General features: G+C 49.9%; 1 protein-coding gene across 2 annotated transcripts in view; it reads left to right on the top strand.

Annotated features, from left to right (window-relative positions):
* Positions 1–19,065, top strand: part of RYK (receptor like tyrosine kinase) — a 985,672-nt gene extending 966,607 nt beyond the window's left edge. For both annotated transcript variants that reach the window (XM_078665796.1, XM_078665795.1), the window contains exon 15: positions 18,487–19,065. In XM_078665796.1, coding sequence (XP_078521922.1) covers positions 18,487–18,598 — 112 coding nt within the window. In that variant the 3' untranslated portion in view covers positions 18,599–19,065. The remainder of the gene's footprint in view (positions 1–18,486) is intronic.
* The last annotated feature ends 859 nt before the right edge of the window (positions 19,066–19,924 follow it).

Genomic DNA, 19,924 nt, shown 5'->3' with positions numbered 1-19,924 from the left:
CTATTAAATGCTTTATTATTTGTCCCAAGCTGAATACATAATTTCTTTAGGTACCTGGGTGACATAAAGTAAAATAATCAAGGCAAAATTACATTAATTTGGATGCCCATAAGTGGAGTTATGGAAATCCATAGACAACGCATTTTACATCTAGTGACATTATCTGTGTTATAACGGATCCTTTTACTTAACTGATCATGTTTTTCAACAGTTCAAGGAAATAAAGGCGATAGGTTTCTGGTGTACACTAAAATACGGGGTAATTATTCATTTTGATGTCTGGGTGAGATTTGTATGGACGTTGGTTAGATAGTTTGGTTGAATACATTTTTATTGTGATTATGGACGAGATCTATTTTACACTAAGTTAAAAGCACTAAATATCCTTTTGGCACAATGTTTTCTTTGTTATAGAATGGCTTCTATAATCTAATAAAATGAGAATAATTTAAATATTCCTTGGTAAAATCAACAAATTGCCAGTGAACTTAAAAGGTTGGGAATGTTACTAAAGTTACTGGTCTCCCAAACAACCACTCAAAATCTTTTCATAAAAAGTAGTTAAATGTTTTTTACAGAGTTTAAAGTTTGTCAAAATGTGTGTTTGCTTTCCATTATGTGGATAGGTTATTAAGGAGACGTCCGAGGTGTGTTATAGCTCTTGTGACATGACTGACTCTGCTCTACCTCTATCACCCTTGAAAAAGCAAATATGAGTGCTTATGCACCAGTCCAGCTGCCTTTCCAAGGTGATCATGATAAGTGACTTCTTTCAGCACAACTGATCTTTTGTTTTCTCACAGCCTTGGCATATCTGATGCTGAACATGTCTTGCCAGATTGTCAGAGGTAAATGTCATTTAAGTTGACACTTACCAAGCCAAATTGGCTCATTACAGGTGCATCATTAATTAGTACTAAGTTCGGCTATTGTGCATAATGGTAGTGCTGACCTTTGATTGCTTCTGTTCCAACACTTTCCCGTCTTTAAGCTATGGTAATAGAAAAACACTGCAGTGGTGCCAGGTTACCCCATGTTACATGTGACTAATTTAAAAAGCCTAGCCTTTAAACCAGCACCTCTTTGTATTCTGAAAATAGTAGTTTTCCTTTATAGATGGCTTCCGTTTTACAGCACGTTGTAGTATTGTTAGCTTGTAAGCCAGAAATGGCAGCGGGTATTGCATTTGGGATAGGACCCTTAACGTATATGTGACTGATTTCTCCCCATCCCTACCTACTTTACAGAGGCTGATAGGAGAACACACAAGCTTGCATTAAAAAATAATTGAGCAAGACCTGTCACACATGTATTGTCTAGGCAAATGCATGTATTACTAGAATTTGCAAAAACCGCATTTCATTTCCATGCTTTCACTCTTGAATGGATTTATTTCTTTATCCTTACATTGGAAACAAAATACAGTGGTTCACTCTTACTCACTCAATGACAGATTACTCTCAAAGGGTTCAGGTCTGTGGAGTTTTAAGTTCAAAGAGGACTGTCATTAGAAAAGGACTTTATTTGCCATTTGGCTTGAGTAAAGAGGTAAAAAAAAACTGTCTTTGATTGTAGTCACCAATTTGAGAGGGTGCGAACAATTGAGTCCTGCATTTATCAACAATTATTATAAAATTATGCATTTGAGGTTAATATTGCTATCCATTTTGAGCAGTAAGAAAATCCCATGGCTTAGTTACATTAAGGCACTCAGTAATAGAATAGGAAGGTCGGAGCTATGGGAAGCACCAGATATAGCGTGCTCATCAGTAACTAGGGCAGATCTGGTGCGACATATTATAGGCACCACAATTTGTCAACCCTCCAAGCAAGTTCCACTGCTTGGCGCTTGACAACAGAGTTTCTCCAAGTGAAAGCGGAATATAAAAAAGAAGAGTTTCTAGACTTGATTTACCACCCTGCGGCTAGGAAACTATACATGCAATTCAGATTGGGGACTCTTCCTCTTGGGCCGTTTACTAGCAAATGGGACAATGAAAAGAATAATGAATGTCCAGCGTGTAAATATAAGCTAGAGTCTGAAATCCATGTCTTTTTTTATCTGCACTGCATATTGTGCATCCCGCAAACGATGGGTAATTCCAATTTGTAGAAACTTGGGTTTTAGACTCTGTTCTCAAGCTTTTAGGGTTTTAAAGTATGACACCCACCCCCCTATTTTTTTTTTTTTTTGCTGTCTCGCGTTTTTTGGACGGGATGTGGCACAAGCGTAGGAGTTTTTTTAAAATAATCATACGTGGAACTGTATACTTGCCTCCTGTTAAAAGAAAATTATGAAGGCACTGATGTATTTGGGTATTTGGAACTTTTTTTTAACTTAGCGACTAACATCGATAACTTTCAATGAATTTTGACTTTGTTTTCATAATGGGATGGCTGAAGCCTAGTTTTAACTTGGTAAATGATTGTTTTATATTGTTCTGTTATTTATTAACTTGGTTGTTGTTTGTATGTATGTAGCAATGTGCTTTTATGTTCTGATGTGACCGAAATAAAGTTATCGATTGGATTGGCTATCCATTTTTTTCATTTGTGTATTCTTTTCAAATAAATATACTTTTCTGCTAGTGACTTCTAATTGCAGATTCTAACTTAATGGATTTCCTGACTCACCAGATTGGATCCAGAAATCTCTGTATTAGCTCCTGTGTGCCAACTGCCTCAAGCCTCCACATTAACGCTGCACTGTGTGATAAAAGCAAACAGAAGGAGATGATGGACTGAGCGCTGAAACCTTTCAGACACCCGCCCCCAGTCACCTATCTGGGTTGAATCCATCATCTTTCTTTAACTCCCTTCGCCACCCCAGTCCAGGCCCAGCCATATGAAATCAGTCTTGACCCTGTTCCTCATGGGAACAGTCCAGCCTGAACTACCAAGCCAGATCTTCCCTGGACCGGAAACAAGCATCCTGGGACGGGTTTTGGGGTAACACCCTTCATGAACCAGGCTAGCTAGCTTGAATCCAGTGGCAAAGGGAGCAAGAGATCCATGTCTGGGCATACCCAGATCTTTGACTGGAGGTGAGTGTCTGAAAAGTTTCAGTGCTTCGTCCATCATCTCCTTGTGTTTACTTTGTTCGCCCTAAGTTGGCAGGGTATGTCCAGATGTGCGTTTCTTGGTCACTTTGCCACTGGATCTAGAAATCCTAGAGGTGCAGGCTTTCACTACCAAGATTAATCCGAATGTCTTCCTTGCACATCCTTCAGACAGGGAGCCTAAACAGATTGATACCTTAGGCAAATGTATTTTTTCGTCAACAACTTGAGCTGTTCACTTGCTCTGTTGAGACATTGCCAGTGAAATTATGCCATCACTTCCTGTGGCTATCAAGAATTACTACGCACAGACTGTTCACAACAGGTAAGTTGTGGCCAGATAGGTACTTTAACCTGGCTGTATGCCTCAGATTCACCACCATGCTAGAATGCATGCCACTGGTTTTTTGGTCATGTCCAAGCTTCTTTAGTGGCCATGCCATTTGATCGAGCCATACACTATGGTGACCTGGATTTAGACTGCAATAAAGACATCTGAAAGAAACACGTTAGTTATAGTGACCCTTGACCCTCGGGTAGGTCACTTCCCCACCGCTACAGCTCCGCCTGCCTGCCCGCCTTCATGCCTGCTCTGCCTCCAGGTCAGCGCTCTGACCAATCGCCGCCTGCCTTGAGACCCCTCTCTCTTCTGTACCCCGAGTGCCAGGTTCGCCCCAACTGTAATTTCCACTTGTACCCCGTGTGCCTGCACCTCCCTCTCTCTTTTGTACCCCGAGTGCCAGTATCGCCCCCACTGTATTTTTTTCCACTTGTACCCCGTGTGCCTGCACCTCCCTCTCTCTTTTGTACCCTGAGTGACAGTCTCGCTCCCATTGTATTTCCCTGCTGTACCCCGTTCGCCTAGTGGACTGCCCCGGCCAGCGCTCGCTTCCTTCGCGCCGTTTCCTGCCGCTGCCTCCCGTGCGGCCCCGCCCCGATTGGCTCTTCCCTCCCGCCTCCCAGCTGTCCCCTCCCTCCCTCTTATGGCGACCACTGCGCGGCTGCGCCGCTGGCGCGCCGAAGGCGCACCAAAGGCAAGCCCGTCCACGCCTGGACCGCGCCCAGCGGCAGGAACCCTGGCCCCCGTCGATGCAAGACTACTCGACTGACCTACGACGCCACCACCCTCCACGCACTCAATCACGGCCGGAACCCTGCCTGCTACCGAGCCACCCCGAGACGCACCCACGGACCCTTCACCTGCCAAGCCTGCCGATTCACCTGCCGATTCACCTGCCCCCGGACCTGCACCACCCCCGCCAAGTCGAGCACCAGCAGCAACCACCTGAAGTGCATCCTGCTGAACACCCGCTCCGTCCACAGGCACGCCGTGGAACTCTGGGACCTGCTCGACGCGACCGCACCGGACGTCGCCTTCCTCACGAAACCTGGATGAACGCCTCCTCAGCGCCCGACATTGCCATCGCCATCCCGGACGGATACAAGATCACCCGTAAGGACCGCATCAACCAGACGGGAGGAGGCATCGCCATCGTACACAAGAACACCATCCGCATCTCGACCAACTCCGACGATACCCTCATCGCCGCCGAACACCTGCACTTCCAGATACACACTGATCCCAAGACCACCCTCCGAGGCACCCTCATCTACAGACCCCCGGGACCATGCACACAATTCAGCGAAGACATGGCAGACTTCATCAGCCCGCACGCCCTGCCCTCCGACGACTACATCCTCCTAGGGGACCTCAACTTCCACCTGGAGAACAACGACAGAAACACCACCGCCCTGCTGGACAACCTCGGACTCAAGCAACTGGTGAACACTCCCACCCACTACGCCGGCCACACGCTTGACCCCGTCTTCTCATCCAGCAAGCTCATCTCCTTCAGCCACGCCACCGGACTCCACTGGACCGACCACAGCTGCGTCCACTTCAGCTTCAGAAAAACTGCGACCCGCCACCACCCACAACAGGTTCCCCAACGGACCTGGAGCAAGATCACCGCCGAGCAGCTCACCGCCTCCCTCAGCCAGAACACACCCAACAACACAACGGACCCAAACGAAGCAGCCAGCAACCTCACCAAGTGGCTGACCGCCTGCGCCGACGACCTCGCACCACTAAAGAACCCTCCCAGCAGACCCGGAAGCAAGAAAACTCCCTGGTTCACCAACGAAATCAAGGAATCCAAGAAGAACTGCCGCACCCTCGAGAAAGCATGGCGGCTCAACCAGACCACAGACAACAGAACCACCCTCAAGCACGCCACCCGCAAACGCCACCAGCTGATCCGCGCCACCAAGAAGTCAGCACTCAAAGAACGACTGGACAACAACGCCCACGACTGCAAGGAACTTTTCAGCATCGTCAAAGAGTTCTCCAACCCCAACCCGAAAACAACAACATCACCCCCTCGCAGGACCTCTGCAACTCACGCGCCACGTTCTTTCACCGCAAGATCGGCGACATAACAGCTTCGACGCACAGACCACGCACCCCAACGCCGAACCAACACCCGTCACCACCACTCTCTGCAACTGGACCCCGATCAACACCGAAGACACCACCCGCACGATGAACTCCATCCACTCCGGATCACCAACCGACCCCTGCCCACACCACGTCTTCAACAAAGCCGACGCCATCATCGCACCCCACCTCCGGGACATCATCAACTCCTCCTTCCACACCGCCACCTTCCCCGAGAGCTGGAAGCACGCCGAGCTTACCGCCCACCTGAAGAAACCTACGGCGGACCCCACCGACCTCAAGAACTACCGTCCCATCTCGCTCCTTCCCTTTCCGGCCAAAGTCATCGAGAAGACCGTCAACAGACAGCTTGCCGCCTTCCTCGAGACGAATGGTTCCCTCGACCCCTCGCAGTCCGGGTTTCGGGCCAACCACAGCACCGAGACCGCCCTAATCGCAGCCACCGATGACATCAGAACCCTGATCGACAACGGGGAAACAGCGGCCCTCATCCACTTGGACCTCTCTGCGGCGTTCGACACCGTCTGCCACCGCACCCTAGTGAAGCGCCTCAGCAACATCGGAATCCGAGAGAAAGCACTGGAGTGGATCATCTCGTTCCTCGCCGGAAGAACCCAGAGAGTCCGCCTCCCCCTGTTCAGATGCGAGGCCACCGAAGTCATCTGCGGCGTACCACAAGGCTCTTCACTCAGTCCCACCCTCTTCAACGTCTACATGAGCCCCCTTGCAGCCATCGCACGCCAACACGACCTCAACATCATCTCCTACGCCGACGACACCCAGCTGATCCTCTCCCTCACCAACGACCCCACCACCGCCAGAGCCAACCTACACGAAGGGATGAAAGACGTCGCCGACTGGATGAAGAACAGCCGCCTTAAACTGAACTCAGACAAGACGGAAGTCCTCATCCTGGGATCATCACCCTCCACCTGGAACGACTCCTGGTGGCCCCCGGCCCTGGGCACCGCTCCCAAGCCAACGGACCACACACGCAACCTGGGCTTCATCCTGGACTCCTCCCTGTCGATGACCAGACAAGTCAACGCCGTCTCATCCTCATGCTTCAACACCCTGCGCATGCTCCGCAAGATCTTCAGATGGATCCCCACTGAAACCAGGAAGACCGTCACCCAGGCACTCGTCACCAGCCGACTGGACTACGGGAACACCCTCTACGCCGGAACCACAGCCAGACTTAAAAAAAGACTCCAGCGCATCCAGAATGCCTCCGCACGACTCATCCTGGACATCCCCCGACACAACCACATCACCGGACACCTGAGAGACCTGCACTGGCTCCCAGTCAGCAAGAGAATCACGTTCAGACTCCTCACCCACGCACACAAGGCTCTCCACGACCTGGGCCCCAAGTACCTCAACGACCGCATGACCTTTTACACGCCCACCCGCCAGCTACGATCGACCAGCCACGCCCTCGCCACCGTACCACGCATCCGCAGAGCCACCGCCGGAGGAAGATCCTTCTCCTACCTGGCAGCCAAGACATGGAACTCCCTCCACATCCACCTTCGGCTGACCCAGGACCAGCTTTCCTTCAGGAAGCAGCTCAAGACCTGGCTGTTCGAGCAGTAACATACCCCCTCCCCAGCGCCTTGAGACCCTCCCGGGTGAGTAGCTCGCTTTATAAATGCCGTGATTGATTGATTCTTTACCTTAGAATTACCCCCAGGCGTCAGACTAGATCCAGAAAGTTTTTTCATTAGCAGTACCTCTGCGCGTCGGAAGGTGGCGTCTGTCGGCTCCGCGTTAAGCGTCGTGGTCGCCAGGATGATGTCGCGTCAGCTACTTAGATGCCGCCCTCGCGCGCTGACGTCAGGATTTTTTTTTCCCGCGCCAGCCGGCGCAGATCCGGGATGAGCGGTACCTCGGTCATTTTTTGACTAACGTTTTTCTCGACTTTTGTCGACATCGTTTAGAGTCTTCGATACCGAACAGGTGTACGAGGGATGCCTGGTTTCAAGGCCTGCGGTTCCTGTAACCGACTAATGTCGGTGACTGATCCGCCCCGCGTGTGCCTCTTTTGCCTGGAGCGCGACCATGACCTTAAGTCGTGCTGCGACTGTCAGTTGTTTACGCTGAAGGGGGAGTGCCGTTCAAGGTCCCGGTCGAGAGGGAGGTAGAGGGACTGGTTGCGGAGCCACCATCAGTCCGGATCGAACTCTTCCCACTCTGGTCGGGTAAGTCGAAGCATAAGAAGTCGAAGAAGCATCATCGCTCTTCGCCTTTTCCTCGTTGGTCGGCCGACTCAACGAGGCGCGTGGGTGGTTCCACTGCCACGTGCGGAGCCTGAAGGGTCGACTCCGAGCTTCCCTCCCTTTCAGGGACAAGGAGCGACCCCCGCTCAACATTGTTTGTTCTACAAAGCGATGTATGCCATCTTTGGGCAGACTGACTCCGCTGGCATGCCTTCGGGTCCCGCAGACTCTGTTGGGGGGCCTAGGTCTTCGCTGCCGGCGGCTTGGGCCTTGTAGCCGCAGGCCCCCCCTTGGATCCAGGCCAGTTGACCTTATTACGCCTCCACCGGTGTCGCTTCCGACGGCACCACTACCGTGCCTGATGCCGGTCGCCCCCAGCCTCCTTTCTGATGTGGGTACGGCACCGGACCCTTTAAGTGACCAGCTTGGTTCCGAACAGGACTGGAGAGGAGAACTTGGGGATGCCAGTGGTCTTGACACTTCACCCAACCTTGGCATGTTGTCTCCTTGGCATGTTGTCTCCTCCTACCATGGCTACAGAGGAAGGAGCGGTATACGCTGTGGCTTTGCGTAGGGCGGCGGAGGCTCTCAACCTCGAGCTTTCTGCGGTGGCGGTCAGGACTAACCTCCTAACTGAAGTGCTTCAACCGGCGGCAAGCTCATTCAGAGCCTCTGCTTCTCTTTAATGAGACCCTCACTGACATCCTTTTGGGCACATGGTCCAGGCCCAACAAGGGGGCTCCCGTGGACAGGATAATCGCCCGGCTCCAGGGGACCCCTCTTTCCTCTCCCAACACCCCACCCCGGAGAGCTTGGTGGTCCAAGCCTCCACCTCCAAGAGCACCTACCCGAACGCTCCACCGGAAAGGGAATCCAAGAAGCTGGACCATCTTGGGAAGATTTTCTCTTCCGCCAGCGTAGGGTTGCGATCCGTAACCACACCGCTTGCCTCTTGGGCAGTTATTCACACTTTGTGTGGGATGCGGTGGCACAAGTGCTGCCTCAGTGTCCGGAGGAGGCCCGGACAGTGCTCTCCCAGGCTATCGCTGCCGGGAGAGATGCAGCGAAGTTTACGATCCGTTGTGGGCTGGACACGTCGACTCTCTGGGCAGGAACCTTTCAACATCGATAGCGCTTCATCACTACGCCTGGATGAGGTCCACTGGCTTTTATGGGCATGTCAAGAACACCCTGATGGACATGCCCTTTGATGGCCGTCGCCTCTTTGGCGACGAAGCAGACCACGCCCTAGAGTGCTTCAAAGGCTACGGCCAAGTTCTTGGGCCTCTCCTCCCGTCTGGCGCAGTCTGCTTTTCATCCCTTCCGTCCCATCCAGGGCCACAGGCCGCAGCAAGTTACCCAGCCTTCCCGCAGCCGGGACCGTGGAAACCAGCGTCGTGGTTCTGGGGGCCAGCGGGTGGGCCAGTCCACCAAACCCCGCTCTGCAACAGCCTCCAAACTCTCCTAGTCTGACCTTTCAGGCCCATCAAACGCCAGTGGTCGACAGAATTCGCCATCGCCTCCCCCTCTGGCGCACCATCACTTCGGACAGGTTGGTTTTGCAGACAGTCCAAACGGGCTACTCCCTCCCCTTCGAGACTACCCCTCCAGCCATGCCACCTCTTTACCACCGCATGTCGGAGGATCATCTGGCACTTCTCCACCAGGAAGTTACGGCTTTCTTGGCCAAGGGAGCCATCAAGCAAGTTCCTGTTCCAGAAGTAGGTTGTGGTTGCTACTCTCACTACGTTCTGGTTCCCAAGAAGGATAAGGTCCTGCGTCCTTTCTTGAATCTCAGGGACGTCAATCGCTTCCTCCGGAAGGAGAAGTCTAAATGTTGACGCTTGCTCAGGTCTTGTCTGTCCATGACCCGTAAGACTGGATGGTAGCGTTGGACTTGCAGGATGCATATTTTCACTTCCCCCTCCTGCCAGCACACCGGCGTTACCTGTGGTTCATGGTATGCCACGAGCATTTTCAGTTAACCGTGCTCCCAGTAGGCCTTACCAACGCCCTTCAGGTGTTTACTGGCTGTTAAAGGCGGGCTCGCCCCAGGCAGTCGTCTCCCACTTCCAGACTACGGCCGACCTCCTGCATCTGCTGGAGTTCTCCATCAATGTGCCAAAGTCGCACCTGATTCCCTCTCAGAAGTTCCACTTTATCAGAGCGGTTCTGGACACAGCGAAGTTTCGGGTCTATCCTACCGAACAGCAAGTCCAGGACATTCGGGCTATGATTACGATCTTTCAGCCCTTGTCCCAGGTTTTGGTCAGAATGACCCTGAGGCTGTTGGGCCTCCTGGCCTCCTGTATCCTGATGACCAATCATGCCAGGTGGCATATGCGGGCTCTACAGTGGGACCTAAAGTTCCAGTGGGCGCAGCATCGGTGGAGTCTGTCCAACTACTTTCAGATCTCGAAGTGCACTGCTCAACAACTGCAGTGGTGGCTTACGAACCAGGATTGGGTCAGTGGCAGATCCCTCTCCCTTCCCTCACCCAACTACACTGTGGTGACGGATGCCTCCCTTCTAGGGTGGGGTGGCCACATGGGAGAGGCAGAGATCAGAGGCCTCTGGTCTCCGGCGGAGTCTGCTTTACATCAACCTTCTGGAGCTCCAGGCGATATGTCTTGCATTGAAGGAATTCCTTCCCTCTGTCCGGGGAAGAGTAGTGCAGGTGTTCACGGACAACACCACCGCCATGTGGTATTGCAACAAACAGGGCGGGGTGGGGTCGTGGACCCTATGTCAGGAGGCCCTTCGCCTCTGGACATGGCTGGAACATCAGGCATTTCCTTGGTCGTTGGTCGTTCAACACCTGGCAGGTTCTCTGAACACCATGGCGGACTAACTCAGCCGCCGGTGCATGATGGATCACGAATGGCGTCTTCACTCGGAGGTGGTGCAAGGTCTCTTTCTACAGTAGGGTGAGCCTTGGTTAGATCTATTCGCCATTGAAGAGAACGCGCAATGTCAGCAATTCTGCGGCAGGCGGCACTTGCTCGGCGACGTTTTTCGTAACACATGGCGTTATGGTCTGTTGTACGCCTTTTCGCCTATGCCACTTCTGCCCAGAGTGCTGAAGAAGATCAGGCATGACCGGGCCCAAGTCATTCTTGTTGCTCTGGATTGGGCACGAAGAATCTGGTATCCCGAGCTGCTCAACATGGCCATCGATCCTCTGATCCGACTGCCTCTTAGGGAGGATCTTCTGTCGCAGCAGGGGACAGTCCTCCACCCGAACCTGTCCAGTTTCCACCTCCTTGCGTGGAGATTGAGCTGCAGCAGTTGACGTCTTTCGACCTGCCTCCCGAAGTCTGTGATGTAATATTGACAGCCAGGCGTCCCTCCACGAAGACGCTATATGCCTGCAGGTGGAACACATTTGTTGCATGGTGCACAGCAAATGCTGTGTATCCCCTTTCTTCCCCTCTCTCTGAAGGCCTCTCGTTCCTTCTCTCTTTGGCCCAGCAGGGCTCTGCTCTGGGCCCTATCAAGGGCTACCTTTCAGCCATCTCTGCCTTCCTTCCGCTGCCAGATCAGCCTTCTCTTTTCAAGTCCCCGGTAGTTAACCGTTTCTTGAAAGGCTTAACACATCTCTTTCCTCCAATTCCTTTCGTTATTCCTCAGTGGGACTTGAATCTTTTACTAACTTATTTAGTGTGCGCTCCCTTTGAACCGCTTCATAACTGTCCTTTACGGCTCTTGACTCTTAAGACTGCTTTCCTGCTAGATATCACTTCTGCTAGAAGGGTGAGTGAGCTCCAGGCTCTTTCCTCAAAGCCTCCTTTCCTGTCTTTTCACCCAGACAAAGTGGTTCTCTGGACCAGTCCATCCTTTCTTCCTACGGTGATCACTGCCTTCCACATCGGGCAGACCATTACTTTGCCCACCTTCTTTCCGCCTCCGCATCCTTCAAAGTAAGGAGAGGGGCTCCATGTCTAGACCCAAAACGTGCACTCCTTCTATCTGGATCGCACAAAACAGTTCCGGGTAGATGCTCACTCTTTTGTTGGCTACATGGGTGCAAAGAAGGGTCAGCCCGTATACAAGCGCACCATTTCTAGATGGGTCGTGTTGTGTAATAAGGCTTGTTACTCTCTAGCTAAAAAGGAGCCTCCAGTGGGGCTACGCGATCACTCCACCAAGGCGGCGGCAGCCACTACTGCCTTGGGAAGAGGAGTGCCTCTGAATGACATCTGCCAAGTGGCCACGTGGGCATCGCTGCACACGTTCACCAAACACTACTGCCTGGACAGCCAAGTCCAGAGAGACTGCTTCTTTGGCCATTCTGTTCTCCAGGACTTTATGGTGTGATCTTGGTTCGCAGACCCACCACTGGGGTTGGTATTGCTGGGTTATCTATTCTCAGGTAAGCAATCTATAACGAACGTGTTTTTTCCAGATGCACACGTTACTTACCTTTAGTAACGATATATCTGTAAGAAACATTACTTAGTGATAGATTCCTTACCACCCCACCCATCCTCCCCGTTCTGCGAACGGATTTCTAGGGTTAGGGACATCCTTTCAGGGCCCTAGTTTTGTGCACCATTGGTCACTGTCTTGCATGGCTCTGCGTTTCTGGCGCGGAAAGTTGTGTACAGAACTGACGTCAGCACGTGAGGGCGGTGTCTAAGTAGCTGCTGCGACGTCATCCCGGCAACCACGACGCCGAAGGCAAAGCCGACCAACGCCACCTTCCGAAGTGCAGAGGTACTGCTGACAAAAAACCTTCCGTATCCAGTGTGACGCTTGGGGGGTAATTCTAAGGTAAGGGATCTATAACTAACTAATGTTTCTTACAGATGTATCGTTACCAAAGGTAAGTAACTTGTGCAACAGGCCTATGGTGCGCTCTCTAGGTCTTATTTGACTGATCAGTTCCACCAGTGGTTCCTGGGCTATTTTAGAGACCTTGCCTATTGACCGAGGTAGACCTCACAACCAGTCCAGCAGGATGTTCAGAATTTGTGTGGCCCTTTAAGGAAGGGGTGGTGACTTGGGCTGTATCCCTCAATAAACCCAGCATTCCTCCACCTCCTAACCAGCTTTGGCTACCATCAAACTGCTTTAGCCCCCCTTCCATTTTCATTTGGGCCAGTAGTGGACAGAATCCAATTTTGTTCAAGTCTTTCAAATTGTTAAAGTTTGTTACGCCCTACCTTTTGTGTCTACACTTACCTATGTTCCTTCCATTGTTACTCAGGTTTTGGAGGCCCATGCTTTTGTACGGTACAGAGAATTACCCTCTCTGCTTGCCAAGTCCATGATATAGTGGTACCCAAGCCAGAGATGCAGAGGACATTAACAGCCGATAACTCCTGGTGCCTGGGGGAGGGGGGGGGGAGGAATCTTTGACCTCAGACTTCTGAACATCTTCCTGAGATTGCATTTTTTCCTTGGACTTGCAGATGCATACTTTCATGTGCCAATGCAGTATACTTTTATGTGCCAATCTTGTAGTCCTAAATGCGTTACTTCCAGTTCATGGTTAGAATGGTTACTAGGTTAGCATTATTGTACAGTTAATTTAAACAGTACAATTGAAGCGAAAAAGATAAAAATAAAACTGTTAAAAGAAACCATCCAACGGTTTACTTCTTGTGCCATGTAAATATTTTACTTAGGAAATAAGTTGATGTGTAAAGTGTTTCCATTGGATACTGATTCTGTCCAGGTGTGGTTATGCCAAGACTTAGTAGCCAATCCTTCATTTGTTAGCAGCGAGAGAATACCTATTCCATCTAACTGCGCAAAGCTTTCAAGACTATTTTACTCTAGCAACTTACTATCATTAGGAGCCTATTACATTAACGTGATCTAAACACTCGGGTCAATGTTTATTACTTTGATACAGTTTTATAGGTTAAAGTGCTACTAGTTATTTCAGATACCCTGGTTTGTGAGTCCGTTTTACCCTCGTCAGGTTGGCTTCAGTGTTCTCATCACAGGTTTTATATTCAGTTACTGCAGTTTGCACTTTTTCACTTGTCCCATTTTTCCTTACTCTGTCTTTACTAAACCTGTTTTGCAGTCACAAGGTGACAAAGGAGGCATACTCTTTGTTACCTTATTTAGGAATCTTGCAAAGTGACCGTTTAATTGCCTTGAATTTGGATCGAAACAGGGCAGTGCTGTCTGTCTGCTGGTTCAGGGTCCTCTTTCATTGAAGAGGGAATGAAGCAATGATCGTTGCTCCTCCAAGAGTTTTGTGCAAATGCATATTATATGCAGAAGGTGTTCGCGCCTGGTCCCACTTAAGTGGCAGGAGGACTTAGTTGTGTTCCACTTCCAAGGCGGTAAATGTGGGAGCAACGGTAGCATGACCAGACGATATTTCAAAAATTTCTCCTTTACTGCCAGGTTGAAGACTATGGAAAAATATGGTTGTGGCCTTGCTGTGGTATAGGTGTATAGTCCAAGGCAGCAATGAGACCTGGCCGCCAGCGTTGTCTTATCCTCTATTAATGAGGTAATTGTAATAGTTTTAGTGAGGAGTGTTTTGAACCTGGCGTGAGTTGGTAGGATCTCCCATACTACCTGTAGTCCTAGCTGAGCTATAGACTCATGATTTCCTATCTGGATGGAATGCAGCTTTACCAATCATTACCAATTGAGTGTCCCTTTTAGCCTTACCTCAGTTGTCAGGTGTTCACAAAAGTGTTTAAGTGATGTTGATGGTGGTGGTCCATCTTTTCAGTTACGTTTATTTACACACTGCAATGACTAGCTCTTAAAGACAGATTCTCCTCCTATGTCTTAGACCACATGCAGGCAATGATTTTGTTGCTGTCCACACTAGGGCTCTTCATGTAAATGTCAATCAATCAATCAAAGTATTTGTATAGCGCGCTACTCACCCGGAGGGTCTCAAGGCGCTTGGGGGAGGGGGGTCCTCTACTGCTCGAACAGCCAGGTATTGAGTTGCTTCCTGAAGGAGAGGTGGTCTTGGGTCAGGCGGAGGTGGATGGGGAGGGAGTTCCACGTCTTGGCAGCCAGGTAGGAGAAGGATCTTCCTCCTGTTGTGGTTCTTTGGATGCGGGGAACGGCGGCGAGGGCGTGGCTGGTCGATCGTAGCTGGCGGGTGGGAGTGTAGAAGGTCAGGCGGTCGTTGAGGTATCTGGGGCCTTGGTTGTGGAGAGCTTTGTGTGCGTGGGTGAGGAGTCTGAACGTGATTCTCTTGCTGACGGGGAGCCAGTGCAGGTCTCTCAGGTGTCCGGCGATGTGGCTGTGTCGGGGGATGTCCATGATGAGTCGTGCTGAGGCGTTCTGAATGCGCTGGAGTCTTTTCTGGAGTTTGGCTGTGGTTCCGGCGTAGAGGGAGTTGCCGTAGTCCAGTCGGCTGGTGATGAGGGCCTGGGTGACCGTTTTCCTGGTTTCGGTGGGGATCCACCGGAAGGTCTTGCGTAGCATGCGTAGGATGTTGAAGCATGACGAGGAGACGGCGTTGACTTGTCTGGTCATCGAGAGGGAGGAGTCCAGGATGAAGCTCAGGTTGCGTGCGTGATCCGTTGGTTTGGGTGCGCTGCCCAGGGCAGGGGGCCACCAGGAGTCGTCCCAGGCGGAGGGTGATGATCCTAGGATGAGGACTTCCGTCTTATCTGAGGTCAGTTTCAGGCGGCTGTTCATCATCCACTCTGCTACGTCTTTCATCCCTTCGTGTAGGTTGGTTCTGGCGGTTGCGGGGTCGTTGGTGAGGGAGAGGATCAGCTGGGTGTCGTCGGCGTAGGAGAGGATGTTGAGGTTGTGTTGGCGTGCGATGGCCGCGAGGGGGCTCATGTAGATGTTGAACAGCGTGGGGCTGAGTGATGAACCTTGTGATACGCCGCAGATGACTTCGGTGGCCTCGGACCTGAACGGGGGGAGGCAGACTCTGTGTTCTTCCGGCGAGGAAGGAGATGATCCACTCCAGTGCCTTCTCCTGGATTCTGATGTTGTTCAGGCGCTGCACTAGGGTGCGGTGGCAGACAGTGTCGAACGCTGCGGAGAGGTCCAGGAGGATGAGGGCCGCTGTTTCCCCGTTGTCGAGCAGGGCTCGGATGTCGTCGGTGGCTGCGATGAGGGCGGTCTCGGTGCGGTGGTTGGCCCGGAAGCCGGACTGTGAGTGGTCGAGGGATCCATTCGTCTTGAGGAAGGCGGCCAGCTGTCTGTTGACAGTCTTCTCGATGACTTTGGCAGGAAAAGGAAAGAGCGAGATGGGGCGGTAGTTTTTGAGGTAGGTGGGGTCCGCTGATGGTTTCTTCAGTAGGGCGCTGAGTTCTGCGTGCTTCCAGCTCTCTGGGAAGGTGGCGGTGTCGAAGGAGGTGTTGATGATGTCCCGGAGATGGGGTGCGATGACGGAGTCGGCCTTGTTGAAGACGTGGTGAGGGCAGGGGTCGGTTGGTGAACCGGAGTGGATGGAGTTCATCGTGCGGATGGTGTCTTCGGTGTTGACCGGGGTCCAGGCGCGGAGGGTGGTGGTGGGGGGCGTTGGTACGGTCGTAGGGTGCGTCGGCTGTGTGCTGAAACTGTTGTGTATATCTGCGATCTTGCTGTGGAAGAACGAGGCGAGCGAGTTGCAGAGGTCTTGCGAGGGAGTGATGTCGTTTTTTCCGGCGCTGGGGTTCGAGAGCTCTTTGACGATGTTGAAGAGTTCCTTGCTGTTGTGGGCGTTGTTGTCCAGTCGTTCCTTGAATGCGGTTTTCTTGGTGGTGTGGATCAGCTGGTGGTGTTTTCGGGTGGCGTGCTTGAGGGTGGTCATGTTGTCTGTATTCGGGTCTCTGCGCCAGGCTTTCTCGAGGGCCCGGCAGTTCTTCTTGGAGCTCTTAAGTTCGTCGGTGAACCAGGATGCTTTCTTGCTGCCGGGTCTGACGGGGGGGGGGGGGTTCTCAGTGGAGCGAGGTCGTCTGCGCAGTTGGTGATCCATCTTGTGAGGTTGTCGACGGCTTGGTTGGGGTTCGTTGAGCTGGCGGGAGGGTTCTGGCTCAGGGATGTGGTGAGTTGGTCGGTGGTGATCTTGTTCCAGCTTCTGCGGGGAACCTGTTGCGGGTGGTGGTGAGTGGTGGTCCTACTGAAGCTGAAGTGGACGCAGCTGTGGTCTGTCCAGTATTTGTAAATCACAAACAATTACCCGAAGGTGCAAGCCACTGGGGGCCGTCGGGAAGATTAAGCAAGCTATTGCCAGAGTCGCATGGTGCTGGGCTGATCTGCCGATGGCACCAGGGATCGAACCGTGAGCCCCCGGGTTCCGGAGTCAGTTGCCCTGGCTGTTGCACAACACCTCTTTCCTTGTTTTCAACTTAAGTGACCAATGTTACAAGTTTTAGTCGTACAGATTTCAAGAATAATCAACAACCTGAAATCCCATCTTCGCTCCATGCAGAAGATTCCCTTCATTGATCTCATCCAGAATCCAGTGGTATGAAGGCCTTTCTGCACCTACAGCGAATGCAGAGCATATCTGCCGTTATTTCAATGTTTCGGGCAGAAGCCTTTGATTTGGCCTGCATGGTTCTTAGGCTTCTTGGTCTCCTGGCCTAGTGTGTCCTGCTGGGGACTCGCACATGTTGGAACATGCAGGGTCTGCAGTTGAATTTTCATCCTCAGTGGGGTCAGCACTTGGGTTGCCTGTCAGGCAACATATAAATCTTGGACAAGGCAGCTTAGGACCTTCAACGCAACAGGCTTCTTTCTACATAGGCTTTTGGCTACACCTTCACCTGTCACTATTGCATTGATTCACCAGTCCTTAGGGAGAAATATTGTGCTCTATCGGTCAAGCACGACTTCTTGGAGGCTGCTCCTCAGTTCATCTGTCTGTTGGTGGATACTGCTTTGGTTTCAGTTAAGAACATGAGGAATCTGTGGAAAGTGCATTTTGGTAAGGCTCTCTAAAGAGGATACTTTATATAAACACAGATTCTTCATGTCCTGCCTCTCTTTCCCTCTTCTGTATAGCAGCCTTCTTGCACTCAATAAAATAACAAATTAGGGGTTGTACACTATTTTCTTAATTGTTAGTCACCCAGCACCTGAGGGTGCCAAATGTGTAAAAGAAAAAACTGCCGTCTGCATGAAGGTGTGGTGTTCCATGTTGTCACAACTTGAGGCAGCGCAAAATTAACAAGGAGGCTGCCAACACCACCTATCAGTGTGCTGGAGCTATTACACAAATTTCTGGATCTAGTCCGAGTCCTGGAAGGATTCATAGGGTGTGGAATCCGCAGTGTGAGTATCTATCAAAAAGACATTATCAAAGGTAAGTAACTTATTTTTTGTTTTTTCTAGGTGCCCGGTTTGAGAACTTTGTATCCCTATGGGCTACATTAAAAAAAATTAGTAGTGAACACAAGGAAACTCCTGAATGTAAACACATTTCCCGTGGCATCTTCCAAGGCCAAGTGTTTCATGGGATGGGACTTCGAAGGGGCTACACTTTTCTCTGGGAATCTCACATGGCAACTTTTTGTGAAGGGCTTTACATGTTATGTTTTTTCTTCACTGATCTTCCTATAACTACCTCTATTCCAAAGCCTTTTAGGCATATTCCATTTCTTAAGTGTAGTTTAAATAACTACGCATACATTTTAAGAGGCATTTCTGTTTATGCCTTCATGGGTTAGCAGTCCAGTCCTCACTCAGCTTGTCATGGGTAACCTTTTCTATCAGACCTTGTGAGGAATTTCCTTGAGCTGAACATGTATTTCAGATCTGCGACAAGCGAGCCAGCAACTAGCTTTATATTCATTTGTCTTCTGTGTTTTTCTAGGTTTGCGGTCATGGCCTGCTGTTGGGCATTGGATGCAGAAGAACGACCCAAATTCCAGCAGTTGGTGCAATGCCTCACCGAGTTTCATGCAGCTCTTGGCGCCTATGTTTAAAGCAAATGACAACTCTAAACCGTTCCCAGAGGTTCAGGGACTATTGAGAAACCAAAAGAGAATCGGCATTCAGGGTCCATAAATTCCTCTAGGCTGTCATGATGGACGTTTAATCAGGATTTCATGACAAAGACTACAATGTATGAAAGCTACACCTTTGGGAATGAAGCCCATCTCCCAAATCACTGTGCCTTTGAATGCTTCATTAGTAAACATTTTTGTAAGATATCATAATATTGAGTATTTTGTAGAGGATATTATCACTTTTTCTATTGAAAACAGACATTTTAGTGAAGATTTTCAAAATAATGTAGTCATGTTGGACTAAAACATTATTGGATGAACTTTTGAACACTATTCTTACAAAAACACGTGTTTTATTTTTTAAGTAATGAAGTTTGTACCTTTTATAAATATTTGGACTAGAACGTTTTGTATTAAATCATGAAAACTTTCTTGGATGGAAATTCAAGCAATACAGTCTTTTTATTTAATTGTTTTTGTTTATTTAAGGATATCTCGACACCTGCATATCTGTCTTTTAGGAAACTGATCTTTAAAATGTTGTCTTGTGTTTACATTTTTTTTACTCTGAATGGCCATTGAATATTGAGGTTTCAAATCCAGTATGTTAATTGTGGGCTACTTTGTTAAATCACGATATATTGTTTGAATCCTTTTCCCAAAGTCTGTTATGAAATGTTACTGAGTAGCACTGAAGAAAAACCGTTGTCATGTTTTCAACTAAAGTGACCAATATTGCAAGTTTTAGTTGTACAGATTTCAAGAATAATCATACTAAGCAAAGTGGGTATCCTCCCTTAAAATAAGTCAGTAAAATTCTCTAAGATCATCATTGACATTCTGCGCGCTTTAAGATTTTCAAGAGGTTAATTTCTACATGTGTGGGTCTAAGATTCTTGTTTGTGTAAGGTTCGATATTATTCCATATGAGAAACCACTGCTATAATCCCCATTATATGTGCATCATTAACCACACAAGTCTGTTATATACATATATTAGCTTGTATGACTAAGAATGCCCACATACACTTAATATACCATAGTATTTGGCAAGATATATATGTATACATTTTAAGATGTTAATGTACTTCAAGTTCTTGTGAAGAATAGGTAAAAAGGAAATGATCTGGAAATGAAAAAATTAGAAAGTGTTACATGTTTTTTTGGACTTTTGCATAAGGTTAATAACGATTTTCAAATGAGTGAGCCTGACTTCTCAGGGTCGTTCTCGATTTGCCCATGATGCTACGGACCAGAATGGATTAGTTGTCAAGCTCTTCCACTTCCCCTCCATCTTATTGG

Source organism: Lissotriton helveticus, chromosome 11 (assembly GCF_964261635.1).
Source record: "Lissotriton helveticus chromosome 11, aLisHel1.1, whole genome shotgun sequence".
Classification (NCBI taxonomy): Eukaryota; Metazoa; Chordata; class Amphibia; order Caudata; family Salamandridae; genus Lissotriton; species Lissotriton helveticus.
Note: the sequence above shows the minus strand (reverse complement) of the source record. Positions and strands in the feature narration are given on the sequence as shown.